Source organism: the organism of the source record quoted next, unplaced genomic scaffold (genome assembly GCF_019419815.1).
Source record: "Pyrus x bretschneideri cultivar Hongxiangsu unplaced genomic scaffold, Pyrus_bretschneideri_v1 Contig79, whole genome shotgun sequence".
Classification (NCBI taxonomy): Eukaryota; Viridiplantae; Streptophyta; class Magnoliopsida; order Rosales; family Rosaceae; genus Pyrus; species Pyrus x bretschneideri.
Window position 1 is genome coordinate 503,573 of NW_025999819.1, and position 16,829 is coordinate 520,401.

Genomic DNA, 16,829 nt, shown 5'->3' on the forward strand with positions numbered 1-16,829 from the left:
ATTATCACTAACGGGAGAATTGAAAGTAAGTTTCAATTCACAATCGATTTGAAAGAGTTTGAATCGCCCACTGCCTCGCTAAAAGGAACCTAATGGATCGTACACCGTGTAAGGTAGAGATTGAAGATTCAATGGAGATGAGTAAGAATAATTAAATGGTTTAATTATTTATGGCAAGGATTAATTAATATGATTATTAATCAAACGAATAAGTTCGTTGAAGACCTCGGGATAGTTTTGGACCTTAAGGCTCAATGGGCTTCGAACGTCAAGTCCATTGACTTAAGTTGTATGACAACTTAATGAATAATGATTCACAAAGGCCCAAATAGCCCAATGAATACCCTAAGGCCGGCCATTTAGAGAAAGAGTGGGTTTTGACTTATTTACAAGTTTGCCACTCAAATGAATTAAGGTATAAGTGTGACTTAATAGCCAAAATTCATTAAGGGTTGTTTTTGGGGAAATTGGAGAAACACAAACTCTCCTTTCTCTCTAGAAATGGCCGGCCACACTTGAGGAAAACATCTAGCAATCTTACTTCCTCAAGGTCACTCGTTTCTTCTCCAATCTTACCTTGGTGTGGAGACTTAGAGGTTCTCAATTTTGGGAACTTGGAGAAACCTTTTCATCCATCCAAATCCATGGATCTAAGATGCAAGGAATGAAGGCCCTCTCTTTGGGTGATTAGCCTTTGCTTATGCAAAGAGGAATCTACAAAGGTATTGATTTCTCAACTCACTTTGTTTTGAGTTGAGTCTTGGTTCACCTATCTACTAGGCTTTGAAGTTCATGGGTTAAGTTTTGTTTTTGAGTGCATATAAACATGATTCCACCTTTTAATTGTTAATTGCATGTTGTTGATGTTGCTCAAATGAACTTGTTTTTCACAAATCTTCCTTCAGAAGGATATTAAGGAGTTTGTAGCAAATTGTGCCATTTGTCAACAATAGAAATATGAGAACTTGGCTCCTGCCAGATTAATTCAACCTCTGCCTATTCCTTCTAGAGTTTGGAAGGACATTTCTATGGACTTTATCATTGGGCTACCTCCTTGCAAAGGTAAAATTGTTATTTGGGTGGTTGTTGACAGACTTTCCAAGTATGCCCATTTTCTTGCCCTTTCATATCCCTACACATCTATCTTTATCGCATATCTCTTTGTTGAACACATCTTTAAACTCCATGGAATGCATGCTTCTATAGTGTCAGATAGGGATCCCATCTTTATGAGTAAATTTTGAAAAGAATTCTTTGCAATATAGGGCTTATCTCTGTATTTTAGCTCGGGTTACCATCCACAAACAGATGGTCAAACAGAGGTGGTTAAAAGGTGCTTGGAGACATATCTAAGGTGTTTTTATAGCTTACAACCCAAGAAATGGGCCAATAGGCTACCATGGGCAGACTACAGTTATAACACGACTTTCCACAATGCAACTAAACTTAATCCTTATGAAGTGGTTTATGGACAAGAACCTCCTGAGATTCAAGTTTATGAAGCTAGCACTACAAAGCTTGACATGGTTAATAGGTGTTTACAAGAGAGTGACTGAGTCTTATCTCTTTTGAAGGCAAATATGTTGGCTGCTCTAAATCAGATGACTGTTCAAGCTAACTGATGCGAGATTTATACGCGCACAAATTAAACCCTCTTTTTATCAATTGTAGTATAAGTATAAGTAGGGATCGTTCTGGACCGGGGATTAGGAGGGATTGTTAATCACTTGGAAACTGACTCAAAAACGTAAAAACAATATAAAACACTAAACTAGACTCAAAGAATGTGAAACTAAACGTTAAAACACTAAGACAAATCAAAAGACTCAAAATGCTTTAAAAACACAAACTAAATTGATTTCTAACTAAATTGAACAATAAAGTAAAGGGGGATTGAGTTTTGGACGGAATTAAACTAAATGAACAAATTGCAATTAAAACATAATGTAAATATGAAATTGATGAAATGAAATGAATGGATGCTAGCCAAGGGGTTCATCTCCACACATGTTACGCTTTGCATAATAAAAAGATTTCTAATTGCATTTCAATAAATCATGAATTCTCAACACTCCGGGTTAATTAGGTCCGCTTAAATTAACCGTCAAGTTTTCCTTAAGTTAATGAATTGGATGATTGCATACGACAACCCAAAGCATTCCTCACAAGTTCCCTACATGAATTGCATAATAGAGATACAAGCAAGAATCATTAAGCAACGTGAAAACTATAAGTGTTGACGAGGCATTCGTTACTATGATGAGCATGAAACTCGTGCCAAGAATTCATTTAACGCGATTGTTTATAAGCAACCTCCACTACTTGTGAATATAAGTTCATAACGATTAGGTGAAATTCACTTATATTCTAGCGTCATATTTATGCATGAAAATTAAGCGCGCATTCTTAATAAACATTCATAAATAAGTTATCAATCAAACGGTTAAACAAATTGAATTCACAACTTATGAAATGTAATTAAAAGTACTCAAATCATATTGCAAGCATAAACATATATTTCGAATCACCCCCTAGCTAAGGGGGGTTTAGTTCCTCATACAAAACAAAGAGAATTGAAATTAAACATTGAAATCAAAGAAACGCCTAAACATTCCAACAACTCAAACTTGAATTGTATGAACGTTTAGGCACTCTTCTCTTCCTCTTCGTTGTAGCATAAGGTCTAGGGATAGTTGGTTGGGGGAATGGAAGTGTGGAATTATGGAAATGGAGGAAATGGAGGAAAAGTAGAAGGGGAACCCAAAAACAACAACAAGGTTGCTGTTTTTGTGTTTGTGTTGTGTATGAAAAATATGAGATGTTTTGGTGAATGGAATGCAAGGGTATTTATAGGAGGAGTGGAGATGTATATGGCTATTTGTTTAATGTGTTTGTGTAAATGTGTGTGAATGCATGTAAATGTGTGTGAATGTGTGTGAATGCATGTAAATGTGTGTGAATGCATGTAAATGTGTGTGAATGTGTGTGAATGCATGTAAATGTGTGTGAATGCATGTAAATGTGTGTGAATGTGTGTGAATGCATGTAAATGTGTGTGAATGTGTGTGAATGTGTGTGAATGCATGTAAATGTGTGTGAATGCATGTAAATGTGTGTGAATGTGTGTGAATGTGTGTAAATGTGTGTGAATGTATGGCAAAGGCTTTGTTTATGTGTTGGCATGGGAATTTCTGGTTCTAAGTCTTTGTTTGATTGGGCTAGGTCCTTTGTTTTATGTTCTAAAGTGCACACAAAGCTTTAATTTTGTCCAACACTTTGGCTCCAAGCATAAGCTATCCATTCTTGGCCCAAAAATGCTCCAAAAGGCTCCAAAATGCACTTCTTTGCTCCTTTAGCCCTTGGAACCTGAAATCATACGAAAATGACTTAAAACACTTAAAGAACTAAGAAACAACAACATAAATGCACGAAAACAAGCTAAGTAAGTCGCCTAAATATGCTCCTATCAGATTCCCCCACACTTAGCTTTTGCTAGTCCTCTAGCAAAACAAAACGATAACATACAAACAAAACGACACTAAACAAGTAAAACACAACCTAAACCTTCCAACAATCGTCTTAGGGATTTCCAATGCACATGACATGTTAAAAATCATCATTCCCACAGATTTTAGTCATCTTCACACTTAAGTACATTCTTAATCATCGTCACCACATACTATTTCACAATTAAGCATTTAAAACCATGTTTTGAATGTAGTAACATGCCTTAGAGAATTTGCTCAATTCCTTACAAGATATGCACTCGATTTTCACTCAGATTTTCTGACTACACACCCTACACTAAGTATATGTGAGAAGATTGATGTAAATATGAAACTAAACACTCACATATGTATATCACAAAGAAAGCAATTTCTGGAGTTAATAAGCATGTTTAGATATGATCTCATGAATGGAATGCTACTACTTAGACGCGAGAACCAGTGACACCATATGCTCATACCAAGTTCAAATTCCACAAATTGAAACACATAACACTCAAGATTGAAGTCACGGGTTGTAATGGGGTTCGAGGCGTGTGGATAACAATGAAGGGATATGGAAAACAAAGGTTCTTAAAGAAATAGTGAGCAAGGCAATTGAATCAATTTAGAATTCTCTTTTGAATGAAAACATCAACTTTTGAACAAAAAGGGAGAATTTAGACAATTTAGGGCCAGAATTGGTGTTTTGAACCCTTTATTCAATCACTCATTCTTTCATTTTTTTCAAGCTCTTTTTTTTTTCTTTCTTTCTTTTCTTTTTTTATTTTTCTTTTCTTTTGAATCTCAAAACATACTTAAGAACAAGCATTCCTTCCCCCACACTCATTTTCTTGCATAATGTAACTCAAAAGGAATTCATTTAAGTCATGCTCACTATCTTTTAAGAACAAGGGTGTGGATTGTCCTAAACTAGGCTAGGTGAGGAAAATGTGGGTTAACAAAGAATAAAGGCTAAACAAAGCTCAACGGGGGTAAAACTTACAACAAATACGAAATATGGGAAGTAAGGCTATTTGGCTATGGTGGTGGTCACTACACAACTTCTTCTTGAATATGTGTTATGCAAATCAATAACATGCTTTGAATGAAATGGGCATGAGTTCTAGCATTTGGAACTATATGATGAAACGCCTTCTAAGTAGTAACCAAGCAAAGAATAATGAGATCATGCAACGACTTTAGAAAACAAGAAATCACAGAGTATACTCTCCAAAGAACATTATAGGCTCAAGTCTCTCAGGGTTGTAGCGTTTGTTTGAGTTCCTTCCTTCAAGCATGTTACAAAAATGAATTTTTTTCTTTTATGATTGCATGTGAAGTCATACATTATAACCATAACCAAGCATATACCAAGAGTAAATCAAACTTTTCTCTATGTTTATAACTCTTTTTCACAGTCATGCACTTACAAACCAAATCCTCATCATTTTGTTGGAAGGTGACCTACGACCCAAACACACAAAAACAACTTTAAAACAACTCTTTTTGGGTTTTTCAAAACAATTTTTCAAATTTTTATGGGATTTTCGAATTTTTAAGTCAAAACACACTAAAATAGTTTAAAAACATTTTAAAACAGCAAGGAACAACACTTGAAGTTATGGGTGATAAAATCCAACGAATTTGCATCAACATACTTAGTTATCCCCCCCACACTTAAATCAAACATTGTCCTCAATGTTTTAAGCTTAAAACACACCAAACAAAAGAAAACATATAAAACAGTAACTAAACATACTAAACATGGCAGAATGTATCTAACAAAGAGAAGAGTTTTAGAGATGTAAATCTGGTTATGGAGTGTAAATTCCATCTTCTCCTTGGTGATTGCAGTGAGGCTTCATCTTGAGTGATTCCACAGGCTTACTCTTGAACTGCGCTGCTCCCATCGTTGATTTTCCTTTGTGCTACTCTTGAACTGGGCCGCAGGCTTCCTTTGGTCTCCCCCGAAGGTCTGAGCTTCCTCCTCTTATCTGTTTCTTTGTTCAATCTCTCCAATTCGTATTGAAGAGGGTTAGAGGATAGCTCAGCATATGCTTGTCTCCTCATGCTTCAATGTATCATTTTCCTTTGCCTTACTTGCTCCCCTTTGCAGAAGCGGTCCCTTCTCTGGAAGTGTATCAACCGTTGAAGATGACTACTCGAGAGCAACGCTAGGTAAGCAACCAGGGAATAGAGTCCAGGTAGACTCCAAGTGCCGGCTGATTGCTTCTTTCACTTTGCCATGCAAGTAATATCAAGGGCAAAGGAAAAGATAGGGAAAGAACATGATATGAGATACCTTTGCTTTCGCTCTTGATGATATGAGATACCTTTGTTTTCGAAAAAAGCGGTGAAAGAATCAGCACATGTATTTGTTGTGCTGCTTCCTCCTGGGTCATCTGTACTCCAAGCATCTGGTATCATCTTTGGGGAAGAAGACAGAATGAAGTATTTCGAAAGGCTTTGCTGGGAGTGCGCCCTCAGAGGTGAGAAAGAGTTGGGCATTTTCTTCAGTTCTGTCTTGCCATAAAAGATGAAGGTCGACATATATAGGGAATTCAATAGCAAGTGGTGGTACTGTTCTTTTACCGTTGTCGACAAACGTTTTTATCCCGCAAATCCGGCTTTTTGAAATAGTGACGACTCTTCGATCTTTGAATGCGCCTCTTCGATTTCTGAGCAGGCGCCCCTTCGATTTCTGAGCGATGCCCCTTCGCTTTCTGAACGACACGTAGTAGTGCGGATGCGGCTCTGTCAGAGATCTTTTGACAAGTGGCACGCGTTTTCTGCAAAGCTGGGAGCTTTCGACAAAGATGGCACGCGCTTTCTGAAAAGCTTGGATTGCATCTGAAGAGCTGGCGATCTTTATGCCAGAAAATCCGGTTTTGAAGAGCGGTGTCTCTTTAATTCTGAATTGGTGATTGTGTCGCCTATCCTTTAATAGAGGTGATCGATCACCTCTATCTGCACACTTTGAAAACTTCCCAAAAAATCATCTTCGGCCCGTCGAGATTTTACTCCACCCAACCCTTTTCTTTTAACTTTGTGAACAATGGCTAGCTCATCCAACCCATCGAACCTTTGCTTAGATTTAAGTCTGAGCAATGATTCGGTTACGCCTCATCAGGGTAAGGTATGGTGCCCGTCTTTCTTATCTTTTCATGGCCCTCTTACAGATGAGGACTCTGTGATGACGGATCCAACGACGGCTACGATAGTGGCTCGGAACCTCCTTACTCCCAAAGATAGTCAGTTGCTTTCTGGACGGTCCGATGAGTTGGCCGTTCAAGAGTCCTTGGCTCTTAGCGTTCAGTGCGCTGGCTCTGTGTCCAACATGGGCCAACGCCTTCTTGCTCGCTCCCGTCAGGTTGAATCCTTGATGGCAGAGGTGGAGAGTCTTAAGCAGGAGATAAAACAGCTTAAGTACGAGAACCGAAGTTTGCACGTGCTTGCCAACAATTATTCATCAGGCATGAAGAGGAAGCTTGATGAGCTTGATGACCGTCAAAAGCTTGCGGCTTTCTTCCAGAGGCACCTCTTTCCTGGGTCATCCAGCGTTCCACCAAGGTTTGGGGCCTTGAATGATCTATCTTCGGTGCTTCCCGCTCCTATGCCTCCTGCTCCGATGCCTTCTGCTCCGATGCCTCCTGCTCCGATGCCTTCTGCTCCGATGCCTCTTGCTCCGAGAGTGTTGCCACGTAGTGGGGCCTCAAGTACACAACCTTTATGAAGGCTCCATCTTTCTGCCATGTTTTTTTTTTTTTTTTTTTTTTTTTTTTTTTTTTTTTTTGTAATCACTCGGAAATCAATAAACAAGCTTTATTCACTGTATTGGGTTGCCTCCCAAGTAGCACTTTCTTTTACGTCTTGCAGCCGGACGAAGAACTTCTTTTCTCACTTAGGACCCATGACGTGGAATTTATCTTTAAATGGCGGGTGATACTTGAGATGATCCGGTAATGGTTTAAATTCTAGAGTGTGTGCCTGGATCATTAACAGCATATCAGTATAAAACAAATTTGAAATTCGGGGAGGCGGCTTACCTGTGTGCTCTGACATAAACTCAAGAACAAACACCATTCCTTTGAAAGTTTCAGGGATATTGGACTTGGCCAGATTGCATGTGAGGATTGGTCCTTGTCCTATGTCATAAAATTCAATTTCTTTGGGGTTGTTTGCCTCCAGAACATCCTCTTTGACGAATTCTTGATATTCCATACTTTGCACTTTTGGAAAGGCTTCCAAGATGTCTTTCTCACCTTCTTCTTCCTTGGAATTCAGAAACCTGCAAGGAATAGGGACATTCAGTGGAACGGGGTTAGAAATAATTAACTTTGGAACAACCTTACCTGAATTGGATGGCATAGGAGCAATAGGTGCCTGCGGCAAAGGTGTTTCTACCCTTGCCATAGGTTGCGTGTGTTCCTCTTCCTCAAATTGCAACCTTTCATCTTCCTTGTAATTTGATTTGAATGGTTTAGGGTCTGTTCCAACCTCCTTGCTACTTCCCAAGATGATTTCCTTGGCAGTTTCACATCCTTCCTTCGGATTTGCAATAGTTGAAATAGGGAGTTTGCCTTGGTCTTGAAATTGTCCTACGAACTCCGCTATCTGCCCAATTTGCTTCTCCTAGTTGTCATTGCTTTGGGCAGGTTGTGGTGGATGCATAGGTTTCGTATAGAACTCATCATATGGTTGCCAATATTCCCTTTGTTGAGCCTCCTCGACTTGGTTTTGTGAGCCCTGCACCAAACAAAGTAATTCATTAAGCTTTTGATTATAATCTATTGACGAACTTGAGTTTGGTTGGGCATATTGAATATGAGGTTGTGGTGGATGCATAGACGTTGAATAGAACTCCTCATAAGGCTGCCAATATCCTTCTTGTTGAATATGTTGAGGTTCCCACCATATAGAGTTTGAATGATCACTCCAATCCAAATTGTAAGTATTGGAAAACACGTCGTTCCTTGATTGATTATGATCAAATGCACCAACTCTTTGCGTTTGGTACTCTTCCATAAGCTGTGACAAAAGAGAAGCACTATCAAGTGCCATGTCTTGCTTCTAAAATAAAACTAAAACTATATACACACAAACGAAAATAAAACAATCCAAGAGATTAGCAAAGTTGCTAATCCCCGGCAACGGCGCCAAAATTTGATGCGAGATTTATACGCGCACAAATTAAACCCTCTTTTTATCAATTGTAGTATAAGTATAAGTAGGGATCGTTCTGGACCGGGGATTAGGAGGGATTGTTAATCACTTGGAAACTGACTCAAAAACGTAAAAACAATATAAAACACTAAACTAGACTCAAAGAATGTGAAACTAAACGTTAAAACACTAAGACAAATCAAAAGACTCAAAATGCTTTAAAAACACAAACTAAATTGATTTCTAACTAAATTGAACAATAAAGTAAAGGGGGATTGAGTTTTGGACGGAATTAAACTAAATGAACAAATTGCAATTAAAACATAATGTAAATATGAAATTGATGAAATGAAATGAATGGATGCTAGCCAAGGGGTTCATCTCCACACATGTTACGCTTTGCATAATAAAAAGATTTCTAATTGCATTTCAATAAATCATGAATTCTCAACACTCCGGGTTAATTAGGTCCGCTTAAATTAACCGTCAAGTTTTCCTTAAGTTAATGAATTGGATGATTGCATACGACAACCCAAAGCATTCCTCACAAGTTCCCTACATGAATTGCATAATAGAGATACAAGCAAGAATCATTAAGCAACGTGAAAACTATAAGTGTTGACGAGGCATTCGTTACTATGATGAGCATGAAACTCGTGCCAAGAATTCATTTAACGCGATTGTTTATAAGCAACCTCCACTACTTGTGAATATAAGTTCATAACGATTAGGTGAAATTCACTTATATTCTAGCGTCATATTTATGCATGAAAATTAAGCGCGCATTCTTAATAAACATTCATAAATAAGTTATCAATCAAACGGTTAAACAAATTGAATTCACAACTTATGAAATGTAATTAAAAGTACTCAAATCATATTGCAAGCATAAACATATATTTCGAATCACCCCCTAGCTAAGGGGGGTTTAGTTCCTCATACAAAACAAAGAGAATTGAAATTAAACATTGAAATCAAAGAAACGCCTAAACATTCCAACAACTCAAACTTGAATTGTATGAACGTTTAGGCACTCTTCTCTTCCTCTTCGTTGTAGCATAAGGTTTAGGGATAGTTGGTTGGGGGAATGGAAGTGTGGAATTATGGAAATGGAGGAAATGGAGGAAAAGTAGAAGGGGAACCCAAAAACAACAACAAGGTTGCTGTTTTTGTGTTTGTGTTGTGTATGAAAAATATGAGATGTTTTGGTGAATGGAATGCAAGGGTATTTATAGGAGGAGTGGAGATGTATATGGCTATTTGTTTAATGCGTTTGTGTAAATGTGTGTGAATGCATGTAAATGTGTGTGAATGTGTGTGAATGCATGTAAATGTGTGTGAATGCATGTAAATGTGTGTGAATGCATGTAAATGTGTGTGAATGTGTGTGAATGCATGTAAATGTGTGTGAATGCATGTAAATGTGTGTGAATGTGTGTGAATGCATGTAAATGTGTGTGAATGTGTGTGAATGTGTGTGAATGCATGTAAATGTGTGTGAATGCATGTGAATGTGTGTGAATGTGTGTGAATGTGTGTAAATGTGTGTGAATGTATGGCAAAGGCTTTGTTTATGTGTTGGCATGGGAATTTCTGGTTCTAAGTCTTTGTTTGATTTGGCTAGGTCCTTTGTTTTATGTTCTAAAGTGCACACAAAGCTTTAATTTTGTCCAACACTTTGGCTCCAAGCATAAGCTATCCATTCTTGGCCCAAAAATGCTCCAAAAGGCTCCAAAATGCACTTCTTTGCTCCTTTAGCCCTTAGAACCTGAAATCATACGAAAATGACTAAAACACTTAAAGAACTAAGAAACAACAACATAAATGCACGAAAACAAGCTAAGTAAGTCGCCTAAATATGCTCCTATCACTAACACACACATAACTGAAAGGGTTTTTCAAGTGGGTGACTTGGTGTACTTAAGATTGGTTCCATATCAGCAGTTGTCTTTGGCTTCACATCCATTTCAAAAGCTTCAACCTCGATTTTATGGCCCATTCGAAGTGTTGGCTAAGGTGGGTCTATGGCCTATAAACTCAAATTGCCAGCCAATTCGAAATTACACCCAGTCTTCTATGTCTCTTGCCTTAAAAAGCTTATGGGCGATCACATTCAACCTGCAGTTCAATTACCAGTCATTACTGATGAGGGGATACTACAAGACGTTCTAGTGGCAATATTGGAGCGAAGGATGGTCAAGAAAGGTACTACTGTAACAACTGAAGTTCTAGTCCAGTGGCAAAACCATGCTCCAGCAGATGCAACTTGGGAAGATTATGCAGATTTGAAGTCCAAATTTCCGATGCTGGCTCAATTATGATGTTTCCATTCCATCAATGCATTGTCTCAAGTGTTGTGATTTCTTTTGAAGTCTTGTGTACAAGCCTTGTTTTGAAGAGGGGGGGGGGTATTGATAGGATGTTGTGTATTGTGACATCAGCATAGTTATGTTGATAAGATTGACAGTGCTGACTAGGACAAACAAGAATTAGTTAGAATTGGTTGTTGGTTAAGGGTTGTTAGGGAGTGACTTAGGGAGGAAGCTGCCTGGTTACTATATAAGAGAATATTGTAAAAAGGAAAGGTTGTTGTAAAAGTTGATATTGCAATGAAATGTACTACCTACTGATACATTGAGTAAAAAGTAGAGTAAGGGTTGTATCAGCTACCATGGATTCACACGAAAACTAACAACCCAATCGAACCCTGAAAAACCCCAACTTTCAAATGGTTATCGCGCGGCATGGTGATCAGGAATCGTTGGAATTCTGGGAGGGGTATCAGCCTATCAGGAAATTGGTAGTTGAGCTTTACAACACAACGTAGTATGAAGCAATGAGCCCGGCACATGGAACCAACTATTGTTCAAAACACTGCCTTGCCCACAAGCTGCTTACCAAAAGTTCAGGTCCGTCATCGGGCGGATCAGGTTTGAAACCAATGGAGTGAACTCGGAGAACGTGAAGTGCTGTAATCAGATTGTGTTTGGGTTCCTACCGAGTCTCGTGTGTCGTTTTGTATAAAGTGGGGTTGATCCTGGCAAGGTGGTGAAAATTGTGCATCCTATTGATGTCGAGTTCGTTGATCTGCTCGCATATGAGCCGTTGGATCTTGCCTCTTTAGGGAAGTTGATTATGAGGAAGGCAACGCTGGGCTAAAAATTTCCCGAAAATTGAACACAGTGAGCATCAGATGAAAAGGACTGGGTGGCCAAGTCACAGAAAACTTTCAATAATGCATTCTGCAAATCCTGGTTTCAAGACTGTAAAATTAAAATTAAAATTTCAAAATATAACTTATTACATGGGATGCCAAACAGAAACTCACTAATATGGATGATCAACGATAGATACTAGAGAAAATCATTACTCAAATCATTCTATCAGGAGAGCTAGTCACTTTTCTGTCAACAGCCATTGAAACATTCATCCTAGCAAGTAAAAATGATTTGATATATGGGTTCATGTAGTTGAAGAAGAATGGGAATAAGCCTTGTTGACGGCACTCACCAAAGGCTATTGAAAATAGGGTGCAAAAGATGCAAGAACTTCCTTGTAAACAGGCTTCTTAAAATCCACAGCCTGGAGAAAGAAGAAAGAATGCATGTTGAATAATATGACCACGTAACTTTAGCTATTTGAACAAATGTATATGGGAAGGTTAACTTACATGATCAACTACTTGTTCAGGTGGCATCCATGACCACTCCCCAAACTCAGGTTTTTCACTTCCATCACCTAAAAGATTGATTTCGTCATCCTTCCCGGTGAACTTCAGAAGAAACCTGTGAAATTCCACGTGCATGTAATTCTATAAATAATACAATGTGAACGTGAGCATGGCGTTCCAAAAACACTAAAAAATTCAAATAAAATTCTTTCACTTAAGAAAAGACAAAGCAAAAGCAGAAGCAAAATTTTTGATATGGTTTAAGCAATAATTTTGAGAACCAATCGATGCACAAATGAATTCTCGGGTAATTGATAGCACGCTTAAACGATTAAACTTGTAATGATATTTAAATGAAGGTGATGGGATGCCTCTAGGTTATAATCTGGAATAAATGTGCTCAGATGATGGATGAAACAGGTTGCAGCCTACACAACATGCAAGGCTCTGTTATCCTGACACTAACCATTTCTGTGCTTGGCCTTTCCAATCTGATCCCCACTGATGCCGGAGTTTTTCCCTAACTTCTGGTGGGAAATCATAAGTTAACCAATAAGGTGCCTGGAAAAAAAAAATCCAATACTCAAAAAGGTAGATTGCAAGTGAGAAAAATAATGTCTGGACTTCTTTTGAAAAATGCAAAAACAGAAGGATACAGAAAAAGCACGGATAATAGACAGCTCTAGAATGTTCAAATATAACGGATAATATAAAAATAACTGATTACCTTCTTTTCTGTTACTTAAATAATTCCATGTTAATCAAGTAACCAAAGCATAAAACATGCGATGAAAGAAAGGAAAGAACCACTAAATGCCAACTTGACAAAACCATTCTCTTTGTTATTTGTTGATTAAGATCTAGGCCAAGCATAAATAATGAGTGTCAATTGTGGTTTTTGGCTAGATAATTGAAGAATATTCGATGCCTGACAAATTATAACCAACGAAAACAACCAACAGAATTCAACAAAGACAAACAGCTTTATCAGCTTATCCTTTTGCATTCTCAAACACATTCTTCAGCCAAATGCACTCACAAATTTACGTCAAGCATTTTAAAAATGCCCTAAAACAATGAAACAAGAGGGGAATACTAGCGTAGCATGTTTTGTACCTCTGCAAGAATTTCTGCTGATTTAACTCCTGTCTCTTCTCTCAATTCCCTGACGGCTGCACTTCTTGGATCTTCAGCCTCATCAATGCCGCCCTTTCCAAAACAATTTAAAAAAACAAAGAAAGTATTTCAGTAAATTGAAAATAAAGAAATCTCACACTAAAGGAAGCAAAGTTGTCTAAGATACTAAAAGCATGTAACGACCACAGCTAGTAGCTGTACTTGAACACTAATCACCCTACATTCTAGTTCGTAATAGTTGTAAAATTGATTCATTCATGCGTCAAGCAGGCCCATAGAACAGCATATTTGCACTAGTAACTTTGTATATGCAATACGGTTTCCAAACTCAACAATGTTCATTTAGACCTATATGGCCACCAATCACCGCATTAAAATATCAGGGGATACCACCACTCTGCCCTTTTGGATACTCTATCTCTATCCTTGAGTTTGGATGAGGGAGTTCAAAGTAACATTAGATTTTACGCTAAATTTGTTAGGAATGCACTACATAGATTAGAACATTAGATAAAAAAGGGACTTGAGGATGACTAGATGCAATAGATTCGAGAGAACTTCAGTGACACGGGTCGTTTGTTTAGCGTCTTTGTTGTGCATTTGTAGTGTTATAATAGTAGCTTTGTAGTGCATGAGTGGTTCATTGGTAATCTTCTTCTAATTGTCATTCAAAAGTTCCTCCTCTTCAGCAAATATATACAGAAAGGAGTACACAAAATCTATCAGATCAAATTCCAAGTTCTAAGTAAATGCTCAAAAGAAGCTTAAATTATATGTGTACGTGCAGTGTATATGATTGAGTGCTCGCAATTGATGGAACTCAGAAAATTTTATACAACAAAATGTATGTATGTATCATGTATGCATATGAATCGAACTTCCACATATATTGCATATTTTCCCCATAAATCAAAATGGTTACAACTTACAAATAGAACTAAAAGCCTAAACATTCAATCCAAAACTGTGACCAAATTTACCTGCGGCATTTGCCACGCACTGGGAATATCCAACCTCGAAGCAGCAAAAATCTGTGGAGATAACAAACATACATAGACAAGTTCAGTTCATTGACAAAAACATACAACAAAAAAGTAAAAAGGAGATGGAGAGAGACCTTTTTCGAATCATTGATGAGGCAGATGCCGACGTTCCTTCTATAACCTTCGGGAGGCGCTTCCATTGCCGTTGAAGAAGAAGATTGGGAAGAGGTACACAGGAGTCTGGTTCTGGTATAAATAATGGGGTTCCGGCGGAGGAGTGGCAGATGCGAAAATTTAGCGAGTTTAGGAGGGCAAGTTGGGAAGGATGGAAATCGATAAGGAGGCCTGCTGAGAATCGATAGAGGGGGAAGATGGAGTGTAGAATTAAGCAATCCAAATCGGCAGCATATATCCATTCAATTCCAATGCTTCTCTCACCATCGTTGAAGGGGAAGGCATCTTATAATTTGCTAGCAAATTGCACCTCTATTTAATTTTTTTAATTATTGTATTTTCTTTCATTTTTTATTTGTTGTTTTTATAACTGATAGGAGCATATTTATGCGCCTTAGTTAGCTAGTTCTTATGCATTTTTGTTATGTTTTATTCGTTAAAGTAGTCTTTTAAGCTACTTTCATGTGTTTTCAGGTTTAAAGGACATATTACATGAAATGATGCAATTGGGAGCTTTTGGAGCAAAACTGAGCTGGAATGTGGTGTATGCAAATGGAGCACGAGGAATGAACGAGGTTGAAGGTCAAAGGAGCTTAAGAAATGAAGAAATGAAAGTGAAGAGCAAGGAAGTCGGAATTGGTAACCAAAGTTTCTAAAGTTGGAAGTTTCTATTCTTGGAGGTTTCCATTGTCGTGAGTTTCTATTCTTGGCTTTGGGCTTTTAGATGACCTAAACCCTAACCTTAGCCCATTTTAGAGCCATTGCCATGGGCTTTAGCCCAAGTCCTTTCCCTTGCCATGCAAGGGGAGGCATTTTAGGCCCAAATCCATGCATTAAGCCCTTCACCCTAATTGGCCCAAATCCATGCATTAAGCCCTTCACCCTAATTCTTCCTCCTAATTAGTGCATCCCACCATTCCATTCCATAATTTCCATTAGTGCATCCCACCATTCCATTTCATAATTTCCATTAGTGCATCCCACCATTCCATTCACACTTAAATGCCCATTATCCCATTTTTTTTAGCTTTTAATTCCACACCATCCCATTATCCTTTACATCCACTAAACCATGCATCCACATTCACCTAAATAAACCCTAAATTACATCCACTAAACCATCCATCCACCATAATTCCCACCATCCACACCTTTTCCCATCCACCAAATACCTTAAACAAACATCCATTAACACCCATTCTCTTCCTATAAATACCCATTCATTCCATTCACCAAATCATCTCATTTTCCATTGTAATACACAAACACTTCCCCTTCTCCATCTTCTCCATTTCCACTCCATTCCACACTTCCATCCCCCCAACCAACCTATCCTTAAACCTTGTGCTACAACAACGAGGAAGAGAAGAGTGCCTAAACGTTCATACAATTCAAGTTTGAGTTGTTGGAATGTTTAGGTGTTTCTTTGATTTCAAAGTTTCATTTTAATTCTCTTTGTTTTGTACGTATAAGGAATGGAAGAGAAGAGTGCTTAAACGTTCATACAATTCAAAGTTTTGAGTTGTTGGAATGTTTAGGTGTTTCTTTGATTTCAAAGGTATGAGGAACTAAACCCCCTTTAGCTAGGGGGTGATTCGAAACTATGTTTATATTTGCAATATGAATTGATTAACTTTCGTTGGAATTTCATAAGTTGTGGATTCAATTTGTTTAACCGTTTGATTGATAACTTATTTATGAATGTTTATTAAGAATGCGCGCTTAATTTTCATGCATAAATATGACGCTAGAATATAAGTGATTTTCACCTAATCGTTATGAACTTATATTCACAAGTAGTGGAGGTTGCTTATAAACAATCGCGTTAAATGAATTCTTGGCACGAGTTTCATGCTCATCATAGTAACGAATGCCTCGTCAACACTTATAGTTTTCATAATACTTAATGATCTTTGATTGTATCTTTATTGTGCTGTTCACGTAAAGGACTTTTGGAGAATGTTGTGAATTGCGTTGCGCAAACCCATCCAATTCATTAACTTAAGGAAAACTTGACGGTTAATTTAAGCGGACCTAATTAATCTGGAGTGTTGAGTTTCATAATTTATCGAAAGACCAACTGAGAATCAATCTTGTATGCAAGTATAACATGTGTGGAGAAGAACCCCTTAGCTAGCATTCATTCCATATTTCATCACATTCATATTTAAATTCTACCTTTAAATTACAATTTGTGCATTTAATTTATTTTCG

General features: G+C 37.8%; 1 protein-coding gene across 4 annotated transcripts; it reads right to left on the reverse strand.

Moving 5' to 3' along the window:
• Positions 1 to 11,237: 11,237 nt before the first annotated feature.
• On the reverse strand, positions 11,238 to 14,892 carry LOC103942912 (nudix hydrolase 26, chloroplastic). 4 transcript variants are annotated; one of them, XM_048575156.1, is made up of 7 exons: positions 14,576 to 14,892; positions 14,439 to 14,489; positions 13,438 to 13,530; positions 12,788 to 12,882; positions 12,322 to 12,436; positions 12,162 to 12,233; positions 11,238 to 11,806 (listed from the first exon to the last, which is right to left on the reverse strand). In XM_048575156.1, the coding sequence occupies exons 1-6, from the start codon at positions 14,855 to 14,857 to the stop codon at positions 12,168 to 12,170; spliced, it is 702 nt and encodes a 233-aa protein (XP_048431113.1). In that variant the 5' UTR covers positions 14,858 to 14,892; the 3' UTR covers positions 11,238 to 11,806; positions 12,162 to 12,167. The 4 variants fall into 4 exon arrangements, with proteins under 4 accessions (XP_048431113.1, XP_009351383.3, XP_009351384.3 ...); XM_009353108.3 differs by having other exon boundaries at positions 11,238 to 11,902; XM_009353109.3 differs by having other exon boundaries at positions 11,238 to 11,914.
• Between the last annotated feature and the right edge of the window lie 1,937 nt (positions 14,893 to 16,829).